Below are 15551 nucleotides of genomic sequence, written 5' to 3'. Positions count from 1 at the left end.
TTAGCTAGGCAGAGCGTTTCTTATTCGTAGGATTTCTTTTTGCAGTTGAACGCCACACAATCAGGCCAGCGTTCTTCCTGCGTTCTAAATATTCATCCGTTCAGTCCCCCTCTTTGGAGCGGTATCCATGAATATTTATTTACCAAATATTCATCCGTTCAGTCCCTCTTTAGGAGCGGTATCCATGAATACACCACCCAAGCAGACCCCTTTTTCTAATCTCTTTTAATAAAGGGTGGTATTCGTGGATTTTTCTAACTACTTATTTATGCAGATCTCTATTCTTTTAGAGCTGTATTCATAAGTAACCTGTCCATTCAGCCCTTCTACTAATTTTATTGAAGCGGTATTACAGGATTTTTCTAACTACTTATCTGTTTTGACCGTATGGGCTGTCCCACATATGGCATTTCAGCCCTAGAGCGCAAACAACCGCACCAGTCAGGCCACACAAGGTCCCCAAATGAATGGTCTGGTGAGGGGGCAGTCCGAATCACACACACTCGACCCAAGTCGCTCGCTCAGGTTGATTGGGCTGCGTTGTACACACATCCCAAAACAAATCCCGAGACAGTCGAGCCCGGCCAAGCAGAATCAGACGGAACAACTCCCCTCAAACACTCCCCCCAAACACGTGGGTCCGTTCGAACCGACCGATCAGAACGAGTGCATGCCCCCTCCGCTAAACGCCCGACACCCGCAAGTTTCACAGCCCCTAGTCACTTAGTTCTTACACCTGCACATATATGTTTATTTATCTTTTTTTAACAACCCCCAAAATCACACATGCATGCAATTCATTGAATTCAAAAGTTCTTCAACATTTACTGTTTTTTTAGGAAATTTTAAAGAGAGACCTACGTGACGCCCTTCTCGCTGAGACAGGATCTCTGAAGCAATCTATACAAACATTTCAACTACATAAGAACAAGCTTACCTTTTTATAGTTGTGTGGCCACATTTGTTTGCAAGATTGTCCAAAGAACCCGTCGTCAGCCAAGAACGTCCCAGTCCCTGTCACTCCTGGCCAAGCTCGCCAAGTTATGTCGTAGAAAATCTGTTCAAATATGACACTTGCAAGAACTTGTGAAATCAATATAGGCTTTTAATACAACATAAAGCAAGCCGGAGTGGTCCGCAGAACACACCCCGCTTCCCAGAGCCCCAGCTCCTGTATTTATACACATATAGCATATGGGTCCAACCCATATGCAGATAAACATACTTCCCCTAATTCTTCTGCCTACCATTCTCTTTTTAGTTCAGGCTTCCTGCTTGTTCACGCCCAATAACGCCCATATCTGCTTTTCGTCAGATTATAATGGTGGCAAGACCCTTGCTTTGTCCTAAAAATAATATACATTCCTCTATTCCATAGGCTTGCTTTGTCCCTGCACTTAGCTTAATGCGTTCTTTTGTATGTGTGTTATCTAGGATCAGCAGACTATGTGTCTCCTCTGTTTTTAGCGTGTCCAGCTATACTGAAAATACTATGCATTCCTCTATCCTATAGGCTTGCTTTGGCCCTGCACTTAGCTTAATGCGTTCTTTTGTATGTGTGTTATCTAGGATCAGCAGACTATGTGTCTCCTCTATCTTGTGTGTCCAGTTGTCCTAGGCGCCTATGTGTCGCCTTCTCTTCGTGTGGTCTGTTTTTAATGTTCAGCTGTCCTATACTCTCATGGCCTTACTCTGGCCTCCTGTCCTATACAAGACAATGCATTTTACCAGAATGACAAATGCACTCTAAGTGTATCTTTCTCTTGTGTTACAGTATTATGTTCCTCCCTATATGTACATCTTTCTCCCACAACGCTAAGATAAAAGCACTTGAGAAACAGGTGTGCGCGAAATGGCGGAGCACATTGACGACTTGGATAATCGAGGACGCAGATGCAATATTCGTGTTGTGGGACTCCCGGAAAATTCTGAAGGGACCCGTTCAGTAAAATTCTTTGAGGAATGGATCCCTGGCTACCTACAAATGGACACTAAGGCTGGTCGTGTGAAGCTGGACAGAGCCCATCGCTCTCAAGCACCGATACCTGGTCCCAACCAGCGCCCACGGCCGGTGGTTATAAAGTTCCACAACTTCACCGACAAGCAGCGCGTCATGGATGCGGCTAGAAACATCGGCTCTGATGGTGGTCAACGTAAAAAGTCCAAAGGTCTCATTCTTCAATGATTATTCCACTGCGGTTGTACGAAGACGCAAAGCGTTTGAGGCGAAGGCTCGACTCAAGAGAATGAAGATGGACTACGCACTGCTGTATCCGGCCACATTGAAGATTATGGTCAACGGATCGCCTAAAAAACTCTACACACCTGAAGAGGCTGCTGCGTTTATTGACTCTATCGGGTAAATAACTTTAAGCTGCACCTCCGCAGCATTGGATAACTTTGTTTATTTTTGGTTGAATTTGATCATGAAACAGTGGTGTGAGTCCTCACGTACTCCGGCTCAGTAATATTTGTATCTTTATTATTTTTCTTGCTAAAGTAATAGCCACTATAGCTCAGGCTGAGATATGTGTGAATCCATATTGGTGCCCAGGCTTGGTTTTAGGTGGAAGAGCCTCAATCTTCTTCTATTGATTTTTTTTCTCCATACATATAAAGGATGAGGCTATTGAGCGGCAATGCGGACTTAAGAGTCTACATTGGAGAGTTGAAATCCCCTGCATGTTAGCTAGTGGGAACCGTAACCCCCTTTTGGATCTTTACATGTTTAATTTTGGGGTTTAGTATAGTTCGAGTTCAGGGTTCATATTGTTTGTTTATGCTCGGTGAGATAGAGAGTTCAACACATGGAAAAAGGTACCACCCCACTTTTACAGTAGGATCCAGTCTGGATATTGAATGGTCAAGACACAATGGCAGGTAACAGACTGCATGTATGTACATGGAACATTAGAGGGAGCCATAACCCCATTAAAAGGAAGAAGGTACTGTCTTTTTTGAAAAAATAAAATATTGATATTGCCCTGTTGCAAGAAACTCATTTGGATGATAAGGAGCACCTGAAATTACAACAAGGGGGTTTGGTCAAGTGTTTTTCTCATCATTTACATCCAGAAGTAGAGGTGTAGCAATTCTGGTGAAAAAGAACTTACCACTTAAGGTCTTGAATTGTGTGAAAGATAAATTTGGTCGCTTTGTTATAATTAATGGTACTTTACAAGGGCAGAACATTTCCATAATGAATATTTACTTCCCCCCTGCCCACCCCTCTGATTTCCTCACTAAGGTATTTCTAGACTTTTCAGAATTAAACTCGGACACTGCAGTGGTTGGAGGAGATTTGAACTGCTTGTTGAACCCCCTTATTGATAAGTTTCCCAGCGGTATAGCTTCACTCTCTCCTCAAGCTAAGTCACTTAAAGCTATTTGTGATGATCTGGGGTATGCGGATGTCTGGAGAGCTTTTCATCCCTCCAACAGAGTTCACTTTTTTCTCTGCACCTCATGGATGTCAGACTAGAATAGATTACTTTTTTATGCCCAGGACGTCTTTGCAGTCTGTTTTAGCATAGTCATATCTGATCATGCTGAGGTGATCCTGGACATAAAACTCAACGGGGCATTCAATCGGTCAAGACATTGGAGGTTGAATACAACCATTCTTAAAGACCATACATTCACATCATATTTTATTACAGAGTTTAAAGCATTTTTCTCTATTAACTCTCAATCAACAGATAACCCCTCGCTCCTTTGGGAAACCTGTAAAGCGTATGCCAGGGGTCTGATTATGTCGTACACAGCCACTAAGAGACGGAAAAAGCGTGGAAAGCAAAAAATGTTAGAGGTTGAATTAGGAACTAAAGAGGACTACATTAAAACTCCCACTCCTGCCCTATTAAAGGAAATATCAGTCATTAGATCAACGTTAGACTCTCTCCTAACACAGGACGCTGAAAAGAAAATGAGATTTGTCAGTCAAAAGCTATATGAACATGGCGATAAGCCAGGAAAGTACTTGGCATACCTAGCTAAAAAGAGAGCTGACTCTCAGTCATTTGCTACTATTACTGATTCTGATGGTAATCATTTATATGAAAATAAATTGATAAGTGACTCATTTAAGACATTTTATACAAACCTTTATGCCTCAGAACTGCCAAAGGATGCACCCAAATTAATGGAGAACTTATTTTGTAAGATTGAGCTCCCTACTATCTCCGAAGAACAGAGGTCTCTCCTTAATGCCCCTATTACCAAGGAAGAGATAATGTTCGCAATTAAGAATCTGCAAAATGGTAAGGCCCCAGGACCAGACAGGTTTTGTAGTGAGTTCTATAAAGATTTCCTTGGCCTGATCCTTGAGCCATTGTGTGATATGTTTAACCACTCATTTTCAAATGACCAGCTCCCTCAAACGCTGAGAGAAGCCAACATTTCACTTATCTCAAAAAGGGAAAATGTCCAAAGTCTTGTTCCTCGTACAGACCAATTTCCCTTCTGAATGTGGATAGAAAATTGCTTTCTAAAATTCTAGCCACAAGATTAGAGGACTCACTGCCACTAATTGTGAAAGGAGACCAAACTGGCTTCATTAAGGGCCGTAAGTCATGCAACAATGTCAGGCGGCTTCTTAATGTAATTCAAGCCTACCAACAAAGTGCTTTGGATGGTTGTGTGCTCTCCCTAGATGCTGAGAAAGCATTTGATCGTGTGGAGTGGTCTTACCTATTATTTGCTCTAAATAAATTTGGTCTAGGGGACAACTTTATAAAATAGGTGAAAGTTTTATATGATGATCCTCAGGCTGCTGTCCTTAGTAATGGGCTAAGGTCAAATAGCTTCTCTATACACAGAGGTACCAGACAGGGCTGTCCTTTATCCCCTCTCCTCTTTGCACTCGTTATGGAACCACTGGCCGAGGCCATCAGGGTAACGCCTGCTATAAAGGGGCTGCTCATTGGTGATGTTCACCATAAAATAAGCTTGTATGCTGATGATGTTCTGATATTCATCTCTAGTCCCGAGACTTCAATTACATCTCTTATTAATATTATTGAATTATTCAGCAAATTCTCAGGCTACAAGATTAACCTAAGTAAGTCAGAGGCTATGCCACTTGGTAGCCTACACTCTGTACCTAATACTTCTCCCCCCCTTCCCTTTTAAATGGTCTCCCTCAGGTTTCATGTATCTGGGTATATTTGTAACTCCTAAATTCCAGCAAATGTACAAAGCCAATTTTGTTCCCATGTTTGATACAATAAGATCTGGAGCGCTGGAACTCTCTCCCGATTTCTTGGTTGGGTAGAATATCCCTCTTGAAAATGAATGTTTTACCTAGACTACTTTACCCAATCCAAATGATCCCAGTGTTACTCTCCAATAAGGTAATAAAGGATGTAAATGGATGGCTAAGTTCATTTATATGGAGTAAACGCAAGCCAAGACATAAGATGGTAATATTGCAGCTGCCAAGTTCTATGGGCGGCTTGGACCTGCCCAATATCAGGTTCTATCAATGGTGAGCCCACCTTTGTTATATTTCTGACTGGATCACAAATGATGACTCCTCTATTTGGTTAGACATTGAGACTTCTCTTTCAAAATAAAAAAACCCTTACAGGATCTTTTATTTTTCAGAAGTTTCAAGTCTGTAGAAGATCACTGCAATAATCCCGTTACACTTAACACACTCAAAGTATGGAGGTCAGTTCAACGCTTCCTGGGAAGGTCCAAACTAACCTCTGCTCTTACCCCAATTCTTAACAACCCAGATTTCAGTCCAGGATTGCTGGATGCTGGCTTTAACTTTTGGCTTAATAAGGGCATACGCAGGCTAAATGACTTATTTGCTTATAAGATTTTATTGTCATTTGAGCAGATGGTCGAGAAATATCGACTCCCAAAGCAGGACTTATCCGCTTCCTACAAGTAAGACATTATATTCTGAAGAGCACCACCTTAATTGGTAACCCTGATGTGTCTGTCATTGAAAGAATGCTTTTTTTCCCACAAAGGAAAATGTCTAAGTCTGTTTTATGATACTTTAAGGTCCTTTTCTGCTGTCAACACACAGAGGGTGAAACTAGTGTGGGAGAAAGAATTGTCTGTTACTATTGACAAAGAGATGTGGGAGGACATTTGGAGATATGCAAAAACAATATCTATATGTAATCATACTAGAGCAATCCAATTAAGAATAATACACAGATTGCATATATCCCCAAATCGCAGACATACTTTTAGCCCCACTTCCTCTTCCCCTCAGTGTCTTAAATGCAAAACTGATACAGGCACCCAAACACATTGTTTATGGTCATGTACCAAAATACAAAGATACTGGTCTGGTGTTCTGCAAGAAATTGAAAAGATCCTAGGGGTTGATCTAGAATTGGACCCAGTTTCTTTACTGTTTGATCTCCCTAGTAGGCATGTTACTTCTGTGGGTAAAAGGAGGCTTCACAACATCCTTACCTTCGCAGCGAGGAAAAACATCATTTTACAGTGGATTAGTGATAAGATTCCTTCTATTAAAGATTGGCATAAGATACTATTTGAATGGGTGCCTCTGGAATATCTGACATGTACATTGCATTCTAAAACAGACCAGTTCTACAAAGTATGGGAACCTTATCTAAATTATCTAGAACATGAGGTATCAGCTATTATGTTGCAAGGATTCTCTTAGAATGGCGGGGATCTATGTATTTCAGAACTACACTGTACGTTCCATGTGTGGAACCTAACTTCTTGGTTTAAACTGAGCTTTTTTGTTTAATTTCTGTTTGTAAGTTTGTTTAAAATGTATGTATTGAGAGACGCAATGATGGGGATGGGATGAGAGAAGCACCGAGCGGGAGGAGGAAAATGGTGTACGTATGTATGGGTGTGGTATGTATGTATGTGTGTGTATGTATGTGTGTACGTGTATATATATGTGTGTATATATATGTGTATATATATATATATATATATGCGTAGGTATGTGTAAGTGAGTGCTGTTTTTTTGTGTGCTTTGTCTCGGTTGTTGTATCTCTTAATATGGGAGAGAATTGTGAAATTCCAATAAAAATACTGTTACAAAATGCCGCAGCACACCTGGTGTTCAACCTTCCATGTCACCCCACTCCTCAGCATACTCCACTGGCTTCCAGTCAAAGCTTGCATCCACTACAAGACCATGGTGCTTGCCTACAGAGCAGCAAGGGGAACTGCCCTTTCCTACCTTCAGGCTATGCTCAAACCCAACACCCCAACCCGAGCATTCTGTTCTGCCTCCTCTTGTCTCTTGGCCGTCCCACCCCTACGAGGGATCAGCCCCCACTCAGACCAGTCAAAGCTCTTCTCTGTCCTGGCACCCCAATGGTGGAACCAGCTTCCCCCTGAAGCTAAGACAGAAGAGTCCCTGCCCGAACGTTGCTGATAAGTACTTTAGTGAGGAAAATTGTACTTGTTACGACTGTGTTGTGGTTGTCTCACCCAGCTTTCTTAAAAAATTGTAAGTCGCTCTGGATAAGCGCATCTGCTAAAATGACCCCAAAAAGTCTCAACAAAAAATCTGCATGAACTTGACTAACTGCATTATTTTTCTCATTGAAAAGTGTCTTGGGGGAAAAATCAAGTAGTTGAATGGAAGTAATGAAATAGGCATTTGTGAACATCATATAGCCTACACAGTACAAACACGATATGTAACAGACTTTTTAGGCTTATATATGCCTTAAATCACACAATGCCTGTGTCCAAATACCCATAGTAGCGTACTAAATAGTATGCCGAAAAATACAATTCTATAGTATATGAAATGTTGAAAATAGTACACTGAATGCATCATCTATTGTGTGATTACGTAGACTCCCGCCATTCACTCGCTTCGCGTTCCTAGGAAACTATGCAGTTTTTTGTTTTTTTACGTGTTATTTCTTACACTAGTACCCCAGGTCATCTTAGGTTTCATTAGGGGTCAATTATCAGCCGAGAAGAACTACTGAATATAAGATCAGCGTCAACTCACCATCAGTACGACCAAGAATATGTTTTTCGCGATGCGGATCCTGTGTTCTGCCTTACAACCAGTGTAACGGAGCGGATTACATGCAGCGACCCAAAAAAACGAATCAGAAAAAGAGGGAAACGAAGCGGTCTTCTGGTCAGACTCCGGAGACGGGCACATCGTGCACCACTCCCTAGCATTCTTCTTGCCAATGTCCAGTCTCTTGACAACAAGGTTGATGAAATCCGAGCAAGGGTAGCATTCCAGAGGGACATCAGAGACTGTAACGTTCTCTGCTTCACGGAAACATGGCTAACTGGAGAGACGCAATCCGAAGCGGTGCAGCCAGCGGGTTTCTCCACGCATCGCGCCGACAGAAACGAACATCTTTCTGGTAAGAAGAGGGGCGGGGGCGTATGCCTTATGGCCAACGTGACATGGTGTGATGAAAGAAACATACAGGAACTCAAATCCTTCTGTTCACCTGATTTAGAATTCCTCACAATCAAATGTAGACCGCATTATCTACCAAGGGAATTCTCTTCGATTATAATCACAGCCGTATATATCCCCCCCAAGCAGACACATCGATGGCTCTGAACGAACTTTATTTAACTCTCTGCAAACTGGAAACGATTTATCCGGAGGCTGCATTCATTGTAGCTGGGGATTTTAACAAGGCTAATCTGAAAACAAGACTCCCTAAATTTTATCAGCATATCGATTGCGCAACCAGGGGTGGAAAGACCCTGGATCATTGTTACTCTAACTTCCGCGACGCATATAAGGCCCTGCCCCGCCCCACTTTCGGAAAAGCTGACCACGACTCCATTTTGTTGATCCCTGCCTACAGACAGAAACTAAAACAAGAAGCTCCCACGCTGAGGTCTGTCCAACGCTGGTCCGACCAAGCTGACTCCACACTCCAAGACTGCTTCCATCACGTGGACTGGGAGATGTTTCGTATTGCGTCAGACAACAACATTGACGAATACGCTGATTCGGTGTGCGAGTTCATTAGAACGTGCGTTGAAGATGTCGTTCCCATAGCAACGATTAAAACATTCCCTAACCAGAAACCGTGGATTGATGGCAGCATTCGTGTGGAACTGAAGGCGCGAACCACTGCTTTTAATCAGGGCAAGGTGTCTGGTGACATGACTGAATACAAACAGTGCAGCTATTCCCTCCGCAAGGCTATCAAACAAGCTAAGCGCCAGTACAGAGACAAAGTAGAATCTCAATTCAACGGCTCAGACACAAGAGGCATGTGGCAGGGTCTACAGTCAATCACGGACTACAGGAAGAAACCCAGCCCAGTCACGGACCAGGATGTCTTGCTCCCAGGCAGACTAAATAACTTTTTGCCCGCTTTGAGGACAATACAGTGCCACTGACACGGCCTGCAACGAAAACATGCGGTCTCTCCTTCACTGCAGCCGAAGTGAGTAAGACATTTAGACGTGTTAACCCTCGCAAGGCTGCAGGCCCAGACGGCATCCCCAGGCGCGCCCTCAGAGCATGCGCAGACCAGCTGGCCGGTGTGTTTACGGACATATTCAATCAATCCCTATACCAGTCTGCTGTTCCCACATGCTTCAAGAGGGCCACCATTGTTCCTGTTCCCAAGAAAGCTAAGGTAACTGAGCTAAACGACTACCGCCCGTAGCACTCACATCCGTCATCATGAAGTGCTTTGAGAGACTAGTCAAGGACCATATCACCTCCACCCTACCTGACACCCTTGACCCACTCCAATTTGCTTACCGCCCAAATAGGTCCACAGACGATGCAATCTCAACCACACTGCACACTGCCCTAACCCATCTGGACAAGAGGAATACCTATGTGAGAATGCTGTTCATCGACTACAGCTCGGCATTCAACACCATAGTACCCTCCAAGCTCGTCATCAAGCTCGAGACCCTGGGTCTCGACCCCGCCCTGTGCAACTGGGTACTGGACTTCCTGACGGGCCGCCCCCAGGTGGTGAGGGTAGGCAACAACATCTCCTCCCCGCTGATCCTCAACACTGGGGCCCCACAAGGGTGCGTTCTGAGCCCTCTCCTGTACTCCCTGTTCACCCACGACTGCGTGGCCATGCACGCCTCCAACTCAATCATCAAGTTTGCGGACGACACAACAGTGGTAGGCTTGATTACCAATAACGACGAGACGGCCTACAGGGAGGAGGTGAGGGCCCTCGGAGTGTGGTGTCAGGAAAATAACCTCACAACCTCAGGAGGCTGAAGAAATTCGGCTTGTCACCAAAAGCACTCGCAAACTTCTACAGATGCACAATCGAGAGCATCCTGGCGGGCTGTATCACCGCCTGGTATGGCAACTGCACCGCCCTCAACCGTAAGGCTCTCCAGAGGGTAGTGAGGTCTGCACAACGCATCACCGGGGGCAAACTACCTGCCCTCCAGGACACCTACACCACCCGATGCTACAGGAAGGCCATAAAGATCATCAAGGACATCAACCACCCGAGCCACTGCCTGTTCACCCCGCTGTCATCCAGAAGGCGAGGTCAGTACAGGTGCATCAAAGCTGGGACCGAGAGACTGAAAAACAGCTTCTATCTCAAGACTGTTAAACAGCCACCACTAACATTGAGTGGCTACTGCCAACACACTGTCAATGACACTGACTCTACTCCAGCCACTTTAATCATGGGAATTGATGGGAAATGATGTAAATATATCACTAGCCACTTTAAACAATGCTACCTTATATAATGTTACTTACCCTACATTATTCATCTCATATGCATACGTAGATACTGTAGATACTGTACTCTATATCATCGACTGCATCCTTATGTAATACATGTATCACTAGCCACTTTAACTATGCCACTTGGTTTACTCATCTCATATGTATATACTGTACTCGATATCATCTACTGTATCTTGCCTATGCTGCTCTGTACCATCACTCATTCATATATCCTTATGTACATATTCTTTATCCCCTTACACTGTGTATAAGACAGTAGTTTTTTTTGGAATTGTTAGTTAGATTACTTGTTCGTTATTACTGCATTGTCGGAACTAGAAGCACAAGCATTTCGCTACCTCGCATTAACATCTGCTAACCATGTGTATGTGACAAATAAAATTTGATTTGATTTCATTTCATTCATTTTGGTACAGAGCATTCATTTATCTGATGATCAGCTGTTGTCAAACACGTGAGTGGGAAAAGGTGAGTGAATTCTACTAGATCCAATGCCGAAATTAGTATGCAGTTTAAGTATGTTGTACGCTAGCATGGGTATTTGGACACGGCCACTGTCTCAATGCAATATTCTACACAGGAATATTCAACACTGAAATCTGTTACTCTTGTTATTCCAAATGAAAATCTATCTGTCTTTAATGCAGGGTTTGATCTAAATGTCAGAAGCTATCCAGTGGAATGGTTACTTTCTATATTATACAGTCAAATGTTTTTTCAGCTTATGTATCCTGAGGTAGCTCCTCTCTGAGAACCTCTTCCCGCAGTGCGTACAGGCAAACGACCTTTCTCCAGTGTGAAACTTCAAGTGCATCATCAGCTGGTTCTGGTGGGAGAACGTCTTCCCACACTAGGGGCAGCTGAATTGTTTCTTCCCTGTGTGGATCCTCTGGTGCCTCTTCAGGCTGGACGAGTGGGAGAAGAGCATGTGACACTGGGTACAGCTGTAAGGTTTCTCCCCTGTGTGGACCCTCTGGTGGATCTTCAGGTTCCAAGCCAGGGAGAAGCGCATGTGACACTGGGTACAGCTGAAGGGTTTCACCCCTATGTGGACTCTCTGGTGGATCTCCACCTTCTGAGGGCAGTTGAAGCCTTTGTTACAGAACATGCAGAAGAACCGTTTCTCCTTATTAACGCCTGATGTTGCTCCCCCTCCCTGGGCCAGGGCTCTAGTCTTGTCATTTGAATTCAATACCTGATCGATAAGGGCATGGTTGTGTGAATCGGAAGGTGCCATAGATGTGGACACTGGGTCGCGTTCCTTGAGCGTGTGTAAAGGGGAGTGGGTTGCAATTTTTGGATTTGGCTCTAAGCTTTCCCTGTAGTCTAAGAAGTCACTCTTGTTTTCCTGAGAGTGTCCTTCTCCTAAGTGAGTCTGGTCTGCATTCCATGTCAGAAGAGCATCACCCTCCACTTTCACAGTCACCTCATCTATGACCAGACCCTCCCCTTTCTTATCTAGACACATTTCAGAGTAGACACTACTACTGTACCGGTTCCAGTCCCTTCTCATTGAATTAGTCTGTGTATCTAAGCCCACAGGCATGTCACCAGGTATCATCTCTGTAGCGTATGAACAGGACGGATCATTGCCAGTCTGTAACGCATCACCTGAGTCCTGATGGAACAGAGCCGTCCTCGGGCTCCCGTAAACTAAATACTCTGTGCGGGGAGCAGGAGGACAGCCCAGTCGCTCCAGCACCGTTAAAGTCTCAGTGTCTGTCTCTGACTTGAGGACGGTGTTCAGCGTTCCACTGACCTCCGTCATGCTGCATTGGGCCCTGGGCAGTGCTGGGGCGAGGGTGGGGTCCTCCGTGGCTACAGCAAGCACTCCAGTCTGGATGTCTCTGCTGTGTGGTGGGTCCTCCTTTCCTTCATACATTTCCAGCTTGAACCCAGGACCTGCAGCCTCTGCAGACTGACACAAGAAGAGACATTATTACCGGTACATGAGTAGAATTAGATAACAATGTCATAGGGAAGTCTCACAAGCTCCCTTATGGCAGATAAATCAGGATGTACATGTAAGCAGGTGAAAAGCTGAGGGGAGCCTTTGAAACAAACGGGCCACATTTGATTTATTGTAATTTTTTATGTTACACTATTACACTAACCGCTTTCACGATAACATGCTGGGTGGAGGTTCCACTGCCCTCATCTATAGCTATTGGTTGGTCATCACTCCACACGTTGTGTCCTACTGGCTTCACAAAGCTCCTGTGGCCTCCAGTGAGATGTCCTTCACCTAAGACAGTGATTGGGGGAAAATAGGTAGTTAAATTAGGTACTGTCCATGCTTAACGCTATATTGTACACTATTGACAATATCTACAATTGGCAAGGAGGATCGAAGGTAACACTTATCATAACATCTAGATATACTATTTATTGATGGATTGATTATGTTCCATGCATCAGATTATTTTTAATTTATTATGACAATAGGAAATTCAGTAAATCAAAAATCTGATTAGAATATAGTATTGTGTCTTTGTGCAAGAAGAATTTGTTCTTAATTGACCTGCTCAGTAAAATAAAAGAATTATGCAAGATGGGGAAGTATTGCATACTATCCAAAAACTGACCAAGAACCAATCCTGGGTAACCCATCTGAACACAAGCACAGAGGGGAACGGGGCGACAGGCCCCACAGCCTCGGCCTTCTGCAAAATCAAAATGTACCTCTTGCCATTCCTCTGTATCGGTCGAGGATTTTGACACTACTGGGACGACTAGCTAGGGCGCGCTCTCGAGTTGTCCTCTCTGCGCGCTCCCGTGCAACCTTCAGTTCAAGTAGCTGTAGTTTCCTCTGCAATGTCCTGTTTTCTTTCTGGCTTTGAGTTATTTCCAAACGAAACACTGCATAGTCGTCGTCGACGAGTTTACAGATCTCTGCCACGGCTGCATTCGCTAGCACCTCCATAATGGAGGCTATTTGAGTGTGAAAAACCATACATTTAGCCATTGTTAGCAGCTAAGTTACCTAGCATTACTATCTACCAACCAAGTTCTGTCTCCAACGCGAATTATATACTACCTGGGTGTACGTATGTGAGGCTATGTAGTTAAATTAGTCATATTCTGAGTTCCAGGGTGTTAATAAACGTCTAAATAACAACAATAAAAACCCTAAGGTACGAAATTGTTGTTGGTCAATGTTCACTTCCGTTTACGCTGAAGAGAACGGATCTAATTGGTCGGCGTCATGGCTCAAAATGGCGTCTTTAAATGAAAAACGTATGCGCGTTTTTCTTTGAATTACGTTACTGCATATTACATGACACATCAAATCTCATATTCATGGTCAGTATCTTTCAAGCTGAGAACAGACTTGTTTAGAAAATACAGTGTGTTAACAGGAATAGAGTAGAAAATAATATAATTACTTTTCCATCTACATCACCTCAGTAAGGTAAATATTAATATTAACACCCAACATCAGCGGTATTTATAGAGCCATTGAACAAGCTGATTGACACGTGTGTTTATCTGTTGTTCATTAAAAAAACGAGATTCCAGTCTTAGAGGTGTGTTTCCTCACCGATTCCGCATTTGGTTAATGATTAGCCCCCATGAAACACTGTAGACGCAGGATCCAATTTCACTTCCTCAAAATCCCCATAATGAATCTAACTAAGATAACTAAAATCTTTAATTCATTTTGATGTTTTTGCCGTTGGGGGTTTTAGTTGCACAATTTTACATCTAAGGAGCTGATGGACAGGTCTGTCTCACTGTCTATGCTATTGGATAGAGCGCAGCCACTGCAGATGTTCACCCCATGTTAGTGAGCAAATGGACATTGTCAAATCAAAACCCAACCTTCATTCATTTGATGCACGGATGTTCCAAACTCCGTTTTAGAAGAGACTGACTTCATGGCCAAAATCATCCTATTTACACTTTGTAGTTACTGACCCGTTTTCAAAGGGATTCATTGCTTTTTAAAGGCTGTCGCTCTTTAACTCTTACCCTATGAGGACCCGGAGCCTGCTGGTTTTCTGTTCTACCTGATAATTAATTGCACACACTTGGTGTCCCAGGTCTAAATTTGTCCCTGATTTAGAGGGTAACAATGACAAAGTACATTGGAACTGGCTTCGAGGTCCAGACTTGAGTTTGAAGGCCCTATATTATGTTCTGTATATGTACAGTCACCTCCATAATTATTATCACCCTTGATGAAGATGAACAAAATCATTCATTAATCATTCAAATATTGAGCTACAGAGCCTTCAGAAAGTATTCACACTCCTTGACTTTTTACACATTATGTGTTACAAAGTGGGATTCAAATGGATAATTATCACTATTTGTCAACGATCTCACAAAATACTCGGTCAAAGTGGAATAAAAATGCAAACTTTTTTAATAAATAGAAGATAAACAATAATATATCTTGATTAGATAAGTATTCAACCCCCTGAGTCAATACATTGTAGAATCACCTTTGGCAGCGTTTACAGCTGTGAGTCTTTCTGGGTAAGTCTAAGAACTTTGCACACCTGGATTGTACAATATTTGCTCATTTTTGTTTTTTAAATTCTTCAAGCTCTGTCAAGTTGGTTGTTGATCATTGCTATATGGCAATTTTCAAGTATTTTCAAGCTGATTTAAGTCAAAACTGTAACTTGGCCACTCAGTAACATTTCATGTCGTCTTGGTAAGCAACTCCGGGTGTATTTAGGCAATTGGAGAGTTGAACTCGCTTGTCAGAGAGAAAGATGTGATCTCTCAACTTTGTTAACGTGAAAGGCAGGGAAGAGGTTTGGTGTGCGTGTAAACCAAAGAGGAACAGGCCAAAATAAGGCCAATGTGTTTCTATGGGCTTATTTTGGGGTTTGTCGACTGC

General features: G+C 43.2%; 2 protein-coding genes across 3 annotated transcripts in view; both read right to left on the bottom strand.

Moving 5' to 3' along the window:
* Positions 1-12588, bottom strand: part of LOC112231928 (zinc finger protein 7-like) — a 30872-nt gene extending 18284 nt beyond the window's left edge. The window contains exon 1 of the mRNA XM_024398726.2: positions 12459-12588. The gene's annotated coding sequence lies outside the window, so the exon portion shown is untranslated. The remainder of the gene's footprint in view (positions 1-12458) is intronic.
* Positions 11001-13868, bottom strand: LOC112231930 (zinc finger protein 3-like). 2 transcript variants are annotated; one of them, XM_024398730.2, is made up of 3 exons: positions 13382-13868; positions 12814-12944; positions 11001-12617 (listed from the first exon to the last, which is right to left on the bottom strand). In XM_024398730.2, the coding sequence occupies exons 1-3, from the start codon at positions 13662-13664 to the stop codon at positions 11550-11552; spliced, it is 1482 nt and encodes a 493-aa protein (XP_024254498.2). In that variant the 5' UTR covers positions 13665-13868; the 3' UTR covers positions 11001-11549. The 2 variants fall into 2 exon arrangements, with proteins under 2 accessions (XP_024254498.2, XP_042167880.1); XM_042311946.1 differs by lacking the exon at positions 13382-13868 and adding an exon at positions 13285-13374.
* Between the last annotated feature and the right edge of the window lie 1683 nt (positions 13869-15551).

This window comes from Oncorhynchus tshawytscha, linkage group LG34 (genome assembly GCF_018296145.1).
Source record: "Oncorhynchus tshawytscha isolate Ot180627B linkage group LG34, Otsh_v2.0, whole genome shotgun sequence".
NCBI lineage: Eukaryota > Metazoa > Chordata > Actinopteri > Salmoniformes > Salmonidae > Oncorhynchus > Oncorhynchus tshawytscha.
Note: the sequence above shows the minus strand (reverse complement) of the source record. Positions and strands in the feature narration are given on the sequence as shown.

Coding starts and splice junctions, on each gene's coding strand:
- LOC112231930 (XM_024398730.2), bottom strand. CDS start 13,664: ATGGCTAAATGTATGGTTTTTCACACTCAAATAGCCTCCATTATGGAG. Junction 12,945..13,381: donor ATACAGAGGAATGGCAAGAG/GTACATTTTGAT, acceptor TCACTGTCTTAG/GTGAAGGACATCTCACTGGA. Junction 12,618..12,813: donor AGCATGTTATCGTGAAAGCG/GTTAGTGTAATA, acceptor TTCTTGTGTCAG/TCTGCAGAGGCTGCAGGTCC.